At 35.9% G+C, this 12,474-nt stretch overlaps 1 protein-coding gene across 1 annotated transcript in view; it reads right to left on the reverse strand.

The window, feature by feature from the left end:
• The window catches only part of Exn (Ephexin), a 265,308-nt gene that overhangs the window by 165,785 nt on the left and 87,049 nt on the right, over positions 1-12,474 (reverse strand). Inside the window, exon 5 of the mRNA XM_090413075.1 lies at positions 8,010-8,245. Coding sequence (XP_090269201.1) covers positions 8,010-8,245 — 236 coding nt within the window. The remainder of the gene's footprint in view (positions 1-8,009; positions 8,246-12,474) is intronic.

The following is a 12,474-nucleotide window of genomic DNA, read 5'->3' on the forward strand; positions in this document are numbered from 1 at the left end:
GATTTTTTCTTTATTCTATTTGTTGGTTTCCAGTTTTTAAAAAGTTCACTTGTTCTATGATGTGCAAGGTTGGCTCTTTTTTTCTACAAATTTGGTAAATTTTTCTTGCCACCTAATTTTTAAAGGAACACGGTTGGATTCGAATTCTTCTATTTTTCCAGGAGTTGTATTCCTTAGTCCACATATGATTTTAGCTGCATTTTTCTGAATTTTTATAAGCTTGTCTAAACTGGTTTGTGATGTATGCATCCAGATTGGCGAAGCATATTCCATTATGGGACGGATAATAGAGGTATATGTGACTTTTAAGGTTTTAGCATCGGCTCTCCACTCTTTACCTGAGATACTTTTCATGATGTTTATTCTTCTTTTTGCTCTGACTGCAACATTGTTGATATGTTTATTGAAGCTTAGCGATGGATCCAGAGTAAATCCAAGGTATTTGGGGTTTTCATTAAATATAATTAGTTGAATGTTTAGCTTAATCTTTGGTCTCCACTTTCTGAGGCAGTTGTTAATAGTAAAAACAAATTTCTGATTTAGTAGGGTTAATTTTGATTTTTTGGTTTTCACAGTATGTAGCTAAACTTTCAATGGCTTTGTTTAAGGTTTTTAGGTTGTTGTGAGCTGAGAATAGGACCCAATCATCAGCATACATAGCTATCTTTGTTTCTTTATTTATATTTTTATCTAAGTCATTCAAGTAGATGGAAAAAAGGAGTGGGCTCAAAATGCTACCTTGAGGGAGTCCCTGTCTTATTTTTCACTTTCTTGGAAAAAGTATTATTTATTCTAACTTGAATTGTTCTATTTCTTAGAAAGTCATAGATCCAGTTAAGAACTTTCCTTTCTTATAAATTATAATAAATAACAAATTATAAATTATATAAATATATAAACCAAAAGAAATTAATGTTTTCTTCAGAGTTTGTCATGGAGTGGCCTCTTTTTGATTACTGGATGGAAAAAAACAGATAACTTTTTTTTTCTCCAATAAGTCTACAGTTTACTTCAGTATTAACATAAGTCATATCAACATTAATCTAATTGATAAGACTCTTATTTCTTGTGTGTTCAGGTAAATTTATGCACATCTTTACGGCATAACAATCCATGTACTGAACAGAAATCCAGTAGTTACTTATCATTACTGTTAACTTGGCATTTTTCTCCCAATTTTCTCAACATTTCTATGTCTGGTATGTATTCATTTCCTACTCCACTGTTTAGTCTCCAACAAGCACCACCTTTTCCTACAGCTAAGGTTCTCCCTGAAATGATTTGGAAAAACTCCTCCACTTCTTCCTTAGCAAAGCTTTCTGTGAGACCACAGACACAATTATGTCTTACTGTCCAATTTCCATTTTTAAATGTCATAACATGTCCCATTTTACATGTTACTGATTTCTCATTTTCAAATGTGTACACATCCCTCTACTTGAAAATGGTCCCCATTAAAGAAGTTTCAATTTTTATTAAATACTATATCTATTCCTTCTTTTCTTTGATCACCGCTTCCCAAATATAACATCTTATAGTCAAAGTTTTAGGTATTTCACCTGTTTTAGACTTGCATCAGTAACACAAATTATATCTAACACATTACTTCTTTCATTCTTTGGATAGCTAATACATTGACAGTTCTGCTGAGGGTGAATTTCCCCAATAGGTTACTTTTCATTGGTCGCCCTAATTCTCTGAATAATCAGTAACACAAATTATATCTAACACATTACTTCTCTCATTCTTTGGATAGCTAATACATTGACAGTTCTGCTGAGGGTGAATTTCCCCAATAGCTTACTTTTCATTGGTCGCCCTAATTCTCTGAATGAAAACAGTGAGGTTCGTGTTTAACCAGGCGATGTCTCAGCCAACATTATATCATGTACCATAATTTCTGTTTGTGGTTTAAATTAATTACAGAATACAATTTCAATACAATACAATTGTATTGTATTGAATTCAAAGAATACAATACAGAATACAACTAAATACCTAATAAAGGGATGCTCATAAGAAGGTGAGGAATGGACACTGGGTTAGAAGCTCAGTCTGTTCTCCACTTTCCTTACAAGGCCATGCAGGGATCTTCTCCTAGTTACCTAGTCCTGATTCTCATGCAACACTTAAGATGCTTAATTCTCATTTTATGAAAGTTCAGAAAAAACATGCTAATGCCTTTTATTCCCCTATAGGGAGTAGGTGAGACAGTTTTAGCCGTATCCAATTTTTTTGAAGACTGAGGAGACAGTTCAATCTCTCCACCAGTAGCCAGAGATAGCTAGCCCAAGACTATCATCATGAATAGCATCCAATGAGAGGTAGACAACTGTTGCCATCTCATGGTTCCTAACCCTAACAAAGTATATTATTTTTCTAAATTGTGAGAGTTCTATGGTCAATTTCCTTCAGTTTACAGAATGAAAATCTGAGTTTCCAAGAGAAAAAGCCTGCTTGTCCATCAGAGATTGACTAATTTGGGAACAAGCCAAATAAAGGGTTAAAAAAATTCCTCTAGTTTCTTCTGCATCCTAGTGCTATGGATGCAAACAGTACTTCCACAGGCCTCAGAATTAATTATTCACCTGTTATTTTACTCAGATATCATCCTCTGACCATTAGTTCCTTAATTCTGCAGTGCATTCAGTCTTGATTTGTTGCAATATTTCAGTATAAAATATTTCAATTAGTGCAAGTCTGTCTCCTTAGTCTAAAAACTAGACAGATGAATTTTTATGCTTGATATGCAGATACATTAAGACAGAGCTATGTATAACTGACCAAGACTAAACAATGGTTTCTGTTAATTTAATGTGAAAGCAAACATGATCAAAAGTTGGTTGAAACTTACTGATAGGCCATCACATATGCTAATTGGCTGGGAAATCTTCCATTTAAGTCCAAAATAGCATTGTCATTTTTTGGATTTAAAATTATTTGGGTATATTTCAAATAATTTTAAACTCAATTTTACAAGGGACAAACATCGAATATTTCAATGTTTATTTCCTCTATCATCCAGGCATCAAAAACCCATTCTGTTTAAGTGATCATATCACTTGAGAATACCACTGCTATATATTAACAATGTCAAGTTCCTTCCTAACATCTTCTTTCATGATATAATTCTGCAACGATGTCCTCTGTTAACTCCCTAATCTTTCTCATACCACTCGTATATTTGGTTCAGATCTCAAACAGCTCTCAGATCCATAAGTTAACATGCATTTGAAAACTATATATATATATATATATATATATATATATTTATTTATATATAGTTTAGTGGGTTTTTTTTAATTAATTTCTCTTATTCCACATAAATTTATACAGGTGATTCCCATCCACACCAGCTTTGCTAACTCTGTCTATTATTATTATTATTATTATTTAGAGACCTCCAGGGAGTCAGAGACTCAAAGGAGACCACATGCTACACACTCCAGCTATCATACTTGTTCTTGAATTCATTCGAACTGCTTGCACACACAGCATTCAATGGCATTTCATTCCAATCACACACCACTCTATGAGAGAAAAATCTAGCCCTTATCCCCCCTTCTTAGCAGCATTCATTCTCAGCTTCCAAGAATGCCATGCCCTCTTGTCCTTTTCCCCACCCTCCATAAATTGAAAAATTCCATCAATTAAAATCCTGTATGACCTTTTCAGAATTTTGTAAGTCTCAATCATATCGCCCCTCTTTCTCCTGTCTGCTAGTGTCTGCAGTCTACAAATTCTCAATCTGTCTTCATAATCAGTATTTCACAATCCTGATATCATTTTTAATTCTCCTTTGCACTCTCTCTCTCCACTGCATCAGAATCACAATGGAAAATTGTGATTTGAATGCATTTGGTTTCAGGAGTCTGGAGAAATGATTTATTGGTATGAGACCTAATACAGAGAGTTGGGGGAAACTAGACTATGATGGGAGGAATGATGACAATCTACGAATAAGAGTGACTAAGTTATGTAACTATACTAATGCTATGAATATGCTTATGTAGGTCATTATGATGAAAAAATGACTGTGCACTAGTCAGGTCCAGATATATTAAGCATGTGTAAGTTGTCTATATAAGTGAAGCATTAGATATGAATAGAAATAGAAGTTGTCCAACTGGGTTATGCAGACTACAGAAGAGAATATACTAAAAAAAGCACAGAGGTAACTTATGTCTGTACGCAGATGTCAGGATATAAAGAAAAAAGGAGTTGAGTTTGTTGCCCTAATGGATATGTTCTGGTCTCAGATTATTTGCATTATTGAGCCCCAGCTCTCTGAAGCAGAAGTATTAACTGGTACTGAGAGTAAAGCATAAATGAAGAAAGGAAGGAGACAATATAGAGAAGGGGGGGGGGGTGCAATGCTAATGATATCAAATGATTTCAGTCAAGTTATGGTAGAATGCTATGTGCAATATTAGTAAATAATTACCATGTAGTGACGTCAGATGGTGTCATACCATGTAGCATTGAGTTTTAAGCTATATGGTGAGAGGTGGAGCCTAATATTCAATGCACGGAGTGTTGTTACAGACCTAGTAAATCAGATGTTAGTGATAAGGAAATGCATTGCCAAATAAACCCAATAAATGATTCGTCATCATAGGTGACTTTAATTATTGGAATACTGATTTGGTTGCCAAGAAATTTAATGAGAAGAATGAAGTCAAATTTATTGAGACAAATTCCTTAAGCAGCATGTGAATTTGAGATCAAGGAGTATTAGAGCTGATTATAGTGTTGGATGGGGGTGAGGAGGTTTCAGTAAAAGATATGGCTGTTCTGCCTTCAAATGGTGAAAGCAATCATGCTGTACTGACCTAGCAAGTGGCTATGTGTGGATATTCCATTCAGAAAAGGTCACATGCAGAACAACAAAGCAGGAAAATATGACCAGCTGAGGAGAATATTAGGTTTGATCCCATGATAATGGTTGAGTGATGGAAAGGATATATTTGAAATATTTAAAAAATACATCAACGATGCAATATTAAAATGTGTCCATAGAGTTTGAAGAATAAACAGGGTGGAAGTGAAATGGATGTCTAATCTTATTAAGCAAGAGATTCTTAAGAAAAATATAATGTTGAAGGAATACTGTGTAAATAAGGATGATGTCAGTTATGAAAATTATAAGGTGCAGACTAGAAAAATTACAACTATTGTATTGTAAGGAAAGCTAAGCAAGTATAAAAAAGAAACTGGTAAGCAAAGACAACCCAAAAGAATTCTGGCTTTATGTTGCAAACAAAAAAAAAGAATGAATGTGAAGGAATAACTCTCCTGAATGTTGATGGTATACAAGTGGCAGATACAGAAGAGACTGTTCAACTAATGAGTGTCGGTTCTGCTAAAATCTATCAACTTGGTGTATGCAACATAGAGCTCAATGCTACTTCTGCACTGGTTAAAGAAACTTATTTCTATAAGGAGGAGGAAGGACACTACAGCCCATCCTCAGTTGTTCAGTATCTAGATAAATATCTACTAAAAATATACACCATAAGAAAGTGGAGATTAGGTCAAAAGGCTCAGTCAGTTCACTGCATTCCTTAAAAGGTTATGTGGAAGTCCCCTCCCAGTTATCTAGCTTTTGACTCTTAAGTGATCCCTTTTCATATCTTCATTTAAAATTTCAGGCAGGATGTAGTCATCTTCTATAACCACAATAACATGCTCTGGTTGGTATGCATGTTTATTTTATGCATATAATATAGAAATATTGGAATAAGTGAAGAACTGGTGATAGCTGCTTGAATGACTTAGTGTCTCCTCCGCTTCTTGACTGGTCACGCTTCATGAAAATTGCCACCTAAGAGTATATGTTTCCCAGTGAATGTCATTTGTCAATTCAACAGATTATGTACTGTCATTTGATACTGCTAGTCTATCAGAATCATCACTGCCTCATTCCATATAATTAAATCAATAGTGGTTAAATTTGTATATGATTTTACTGAAATATGAATTGTTTTGTGATGCTCTGAAATATAAGTTTCTATTTTAAAAATGTGATTATTAATTTGGAGAAGAAGCTTTAATAACCCTTGAGCAGTTCTTCCTTTCATCAACAGGATAGCAAAGCCTACAGTGCTAATAATATGAAAAAATAAGTAACAATAAGTTTAGGTTGGGTTTAACAAGATCAAAAAAAAAAAACAAAGAAAATTATGCTATTCTTCTGGCATATCAAAAATAATGAAATACATACAGCAGAGAAATTAATCCAAATAAGCCGATTTTTTCTTCAAGTTTTTGGTTTAATTTTTGTTTCAGTTCATAATAATTTTGGTTGAGTGCTGCATGTTTTAACGTCTCTACAATGTTTATTAATAGCACTATGTGTTTTTAATAGTGCAAACAAGTTAATGTTTTATTCATTTCATGTAGATATAAAATTGATACATCTCCAAGAAAGCGTTCAAAAATATGTACTCTTCTTCTCAGCACACGTCAATAACTCAAAGACAAATTGCCAATGAGTGTGGTGTTGATTTGGGTGCAATTTTAAAGAGGTTTAGGGAGACATGTACTTTTTCTCCTTACAGAAAAGGAAAACTGCACTTACTCAAGATCGTTTACTAGTTAGGAAAAAAAAAATGAATCCAAGATTGTCTGCTGTAGACTTAAATAGAGACGTGGCAGCTAGTGGGATTAATGTTTTGGGCACTATAGTCCATTGATGATTGTTGGAAGCAGAGAGGACTGCCCAAAGAAATTTCTATGCGGAAAAAAAGAGGCCTCCAGTTGGAAAAAGTGTACAAAAAGTTGTACACTTTTGCCAACTGGAGAAGTATCTGTTGAGAAGTGGAAGTGAAAAGTTCAAGAGAGAGAGAGAGTAACCCTGTGTTCACAAATCAGCAACTGAGAAGATTTCTTCTGCCCATCTTCATTAAGTTCCTAAACACGCAGCTAAAAAAGATGTTCTGCAGTTGTTTTACACATGACAGTCCAAGGTCACTTCTGCCTGTTGACAGTATGATGAAAAGTGACCAATACATGAAAATATTGGAGAAAAAGGGTGGTACCACATATCCAGAAAGACAAAGAACTCATTTTTGAATAGGATCTCACTCCAGGCCACACTTCTAAAAAGTGAAAGAGTTCCTCAAAAATCATAGCATTCAATTGCTTCAGTGGCCTGGGTGACTCTCTGACATTAACTGAATAGAAAATTTATGGGCTACAATAAAAAGAGACTTGGAAAATTAAATTGTAATACAAAGGATAACTTAATACAATCCATTATAAAAGTATAGTTTTGAAATGCAGAAATAATAAATATATATTCTACGCTGGTAGAGTCTATGCTAAGTGAATTAATGAATTTATTAGGAACAGAGGTGCACATATTAGGCAAAGAAGGAGTTTAATTTTTTTACTTATTTTCTTGCAAAATTAAAATTTTTATTTAAAATGTGAGTGTTTGGATTAATTTGTTCGCTACTGTGCTCGAGGATGAAAGAAAACAGACCAAAATGGCAATAGTATATTATAGCATAATTACTCAGATTGCTTTTATTCATTTATTTAAGATTCTGTTTGGTTTTAGAAGAATAACAATACAGTATAACTTTTTTTCAAGTATAATTGCAAATAATGATGTCAAATAATCCTGTGGGAGATTTTAATATTATTTATACAGTTGATAAGTTGATTATCACTATAGCATTTTTAGGGACTACAGGAACAGTTTGAAAGGGATTTGATTAGGACCTTTTCAAAAATTTGCTATAATGAGAGTTGGCTATACTATGTGCTATTTAATGGGGGGGGGGGGGGTGAAAAAAGTGCTGATTTACCAGGTGACAGTATGCAATATTTTTTCCTACTGCTTGAACAGAGACTATATGCACACACAACAAGCAGTCGTGTTGATTATTACAGCACTGGAATTTTTTGAGATTATGAAACAGCTGTTTTCAAACACTCATTAACAAATTAAAATATCTATGTGGAAAATATCTGATTTATATCAAAGCAAAAGAAATGCATACCTTATGCTAACTTCTCTAACACTCATTATATCAGAAAAAAGAACTTGTCTTTCTTTTCGATCTAATACACATTTTGGTGAACATTCTTCATTGAACTCTGGGCAGAGCATGAAGTGTGATACTAGGATGTTGAGACTCTTTAAGTAAGATGCCTCAGAAGTAATTACTTCAAACATTGCTTCCTGAATTTTACGATTCTGAGGTGAAATAGTTTCTAAAATTCCACTCTGCTTCACCTAAAAGGAAATAACAGTTGTGTATAATCAAAAAATAGCTTAGTTAAAGAAATAAAAAAATTCGAAGACACATGCTGGGTGCTAAAGGAGGGTTAACAGTAAAGAAGACAATAAAATAAACAGCCTACAAGATATGACTGCAACAAGAGGCATTAATATTGCAGCAAAATATTATGTGTTGATTTGACTTTATCTCATAATCTTGATATAATTTCAATCATAAGTCAAGTTTTCTATGTTAATTTCAGTTTTTCATGTTAATTCCATGTGTGATCATTGTCCTGTTTTCAATAGTGTAGCCTTATACACAATCTGCTTACTAACTCATCTGCATTTACACTCTCCAGCTCAGCTCACTCCTATCACACTGAGGAAGAGACTCGATATGTTTACTACTGTGCTCTTCTTTTTTAACCTCACTCAACTCTTTCATATCTTCCTCATACCATACTTTTCTCCTTTCAAATAATTCATTCCAATAATTATGCAGTTACAAGTGTTATTGGTTTTCTCTTTTAAATGATTTCATAAATCTATTAAAATACAAATCCAGTGGGTCAACAAGCAATTTCATTTGCACATGCTGACTATAAGAGTGCTATAGCCAATATTAAAAAAAAAAAGTCACTGCCCACTGTTAATTTATATATCACTTATAAAAAATATCCTTAACACACACTAATTACATCCTTTCCTATAGAGTTACATAGTGATCAGCATTCATTTCAGATAAAATATGGAGACTACAATATCTTAGAAATAATTACTTTAATTCCGATGTTTTGACCTTCATATTAAGGTCATCATCTGGAGTAGAGCTTCTTAAACTATGGGTCGTGACCCTAAATGGAATCACTAAAAATTTGGCAATAGTAAAAGGTTTCTGAACGTGCAACAACCAAAAATGAATTCAAAAACAAACGCGTAATGAATCCGAGGTGTTTCTGTCAGCACTTGCCTGTGTTGCATCATGGTACTTCACTGCAGCCTTCGTTCTGAACACACAACATGCACACTTTGCACTGCACTGCACATGCCGTCATGCCATGCAGCGCCAATGAACGCTGCCAGAAACACCTCGGCTCAGATTTGAGACTACTGTATTGTAATTCTTTATGTAAAAGGTAAAATTATATGTATACCAAAGAATTGTTTTAAAATAAATTTCTTTATGATTTATCATCAGTAAATGTTTGATTTGTATACCTATATGCCCAGGATTGAGTAAAAATTTCTCGGACGAAAAAGGGTCACGAGTGGAAAAAGTTTAAGAAACTCTGATATGGAGTATATACATATTTATACAGAGACAAGCTACGTTTCGACTGTTATTATAAACCGAACAACACATTTGGAAAAAATGAATCAATTAATCTCAGACAACAGCACCTATCAACTTGTTAACTATAACTCAACTACACACACACACATACATTTTCAAGGTCCACCTTTCCTAATTGGGTTGTGGGGGAAACAGCTGCAAGAAGAACTTCCAATGGTCATGATCCTCTGCCACCAAGCTCAAGTGTTCTGGTGGGATTCCAAAACGTGTCCACCCAAGGTTTTGGATATAATCTATCCAGCGAGTCCTAGGCCTTCCACCCTCTGGCTTGGCAAAGAGGGCCTGCTGAGGGAGCCTCTCTTGTGGCATTCTGACCAGGTGCCCGTACCAACGTAACTGTGATCTCTAAACACGGAGAAGCAGCGGTTGAGTATTGAGGGTTTCCCAAATTGCAGAGCTTCTGACTCGGTCGAGTCTTGTCAGCCCAACAACCCCTCGAAGGAACCTCATTTCAGCCACTTGGATTCGTGTCCGCATTCTTTTGGTCATTATCCAACTCTCATGACCATAGGTGAGGATGGGAACATAGACTGTATTGAAGACAGCCAGCTTTGCCTTCTGGCTTAACTTCCACTTAAATACTACCGAACAGCCAAGCTCCCTCAATATTGAGCTTGCTAAGCCAATTCAAGTATCTAGCTCTACATCCCATTTTCCATCATTCATGAATATGAACCCAAGGTATTTAAACTTCTCCACCTGCCTCATTGGGACTCCACTTACATGTAGAGTGCACTGGGATGGTTGTCTTGAGCCCACAAAAGTTTCAGTTTTGGCCACACTGATCTTCATTCCGGAGTCTGCACAAACAGCTACAAACCTATCCAGGGTCTGCTGGAAGTCATCTGTGGAAGAGCTAAGCAGGACTAGGTCATCTGCAAAAAGCAGACGTCCAATGCTACATCTTCCAATTCTGACACATAATAAAATTAGTTTAATCCTTTATCCAAGTGTGAGCAAACAAAGTTTGCGCCTGAAAGTATCTTCAGGACTGGGGTAAGGTGGTACAACACCAGGGCAACTCATTGTGAAGGTGGAGCAAGCTACCAACACTCCTATCTCAGTATCTCCTATAATGCAAAACACATCTCCTTGCGGATATGTCTAATGTTATGCATTAAGGGAAGGGCCACTACCCAGACTAGTTTCGACCTTTGAGGTCTCTTCAGTGGGAGCCAGGCCCAAGTGGAGATACCAGGCAGAAGCATTAGCAGGTCATCTCTACCTATAGGAGTTGCCAAATGGTGTGCCACCCTTTTTTAATAAATTACTCTGGATTTAGAGAAAGATGTTGAAAGTTTATTTTTCACTTGGTTAGAGTATAATAAATTTAGTTTATTTAGTTTAATCCTTTATCCAAGTGTGAGCAAACAAAGTTTGCGCCTGAAAGTATCTTCAGGACTGGGGTAAGGTGGTACAACACCTGGTGTAGTTTAATGGGGTAAGGTGGTACAACACCAGGTATTGTACCACCTTACCCCAGTCCTGAAGATACTTTCAGGCGCAAACTTTGTTTGCTCACACTTGGATAAAGGATTAAACTAATTTTATTATACTCTAACCAAGTGAAAAATAAACTTTCAAGAATTCTGACACACTTACTGCCTTGGCTGTGCCTATCAATCCAGTCCATAAATATTATGAAAAGGAGGGGTGACAGAACACTCCCTTGGCGGAGGCCAACGGAGACTGGAAAGGTTCAGACTTTGTGCTGTTTACCCTGACACAAAACTCTGGGCATTCATACAGGAACTTGATGGCAGCTAATAGTTGGCCATCCACTCCATACTCCTTGCCAAAGCTTATCCCGAGGAACCCGGTCATATGCCTTCTCCAAGTCCACAGAACATGTGTAGACATTCTTGGTATATTCCCAAGATTTCTCAAAGACTTGCCTTAAAGTGAAGATTTGGTCAGTTGTGCTTCTACCAGGACGAAAGCTACATTGTTCTTTCTGGAACTTTGACTCAACTATGCTCCTGCACCGTCTTTCCAAGCACCTAGCATACACTTTCCCAGGCAGGCTGAGCAGAGAGAGAGAGAGATGTCCATGATAATTACCTTCTGGTCTCCTTTCTTGAAGACTGGTATTATTATGCCTGTCTGTCATTGCTTTGGTGCTCACCCAGATATCCAAGCAGCCTGACACACTCGAGTCAGCCAGAGAATACTGTCTCGATTTAAGGCTTTTAGCATTTCGGGCAGAATTTCATCATCGCCAGCAGCCTTGCCCGATTTTAGCGATTTTATTGCTAAATGGACCTCTTCTACTGTGAGACTAGTCATTGCCCCAATCTGCACCTCTTGGATGTCCACAACTGCTGGGTCACCTGGGTTAAGAAGGCTCTCAAAGTATTCCCTCCATCTGTGGAGAATAACTCAACTAATTGGACAAAAAAGAAAATGGAAAAATTACAGTTAAAAAACTAATTTTACACTACACTCGTTCCCCGAGAATTTACAGTTTACCCAAGATTCACAAACAGAACGCACAGCTCTGGCCAACAGTTGAAGGTATAGATAGCCTCAATTATCACCTAGCCAAGAAATTAGTGTCAATACTCAAGGAGTTGGTAGGTCATTCACCTCCTGTATATATTAAAAACACAACATTTTGTAAACAAAATTAAAGACATCACAAGATAGGCAAGAGGGCAGCTGTAGAATGCATATTCTACTGTTTCCAATCGGTAACAGGTGTCACAGATTGGATCTCTGATGCTGAAATACCCCCATTTGATGGTGTTGACTGGAAGGCAGCCACATGCAATTCTCTAAGCAAGATCCTTCCTGTTAGGGTATCCTTGGAACGTTCACAAATTGTGAAACAAAGTATTCTTGTCAGTACCCAACTGTGGAATTTCAAGGCAAAAGAGATTAAAGATTT

The sequence above is a fragment of the Typopeltis vanoorti genome, chromosome 2 (assembly GCF_054136105.1).
Source record: "Typopeltis vanoorti isolate ZY-2024b chromosome 2, IOZ_Tvanoo_1.0, whole genome shotgun sequence".
Taxonomy (NCBI): domain Eukaryota; kingdom Metazoa; phylum Arthropoda; class Arachnida; order Uropygi; family Thelyphonidae; genus Typopeltis; species Typopeltis vanoorti.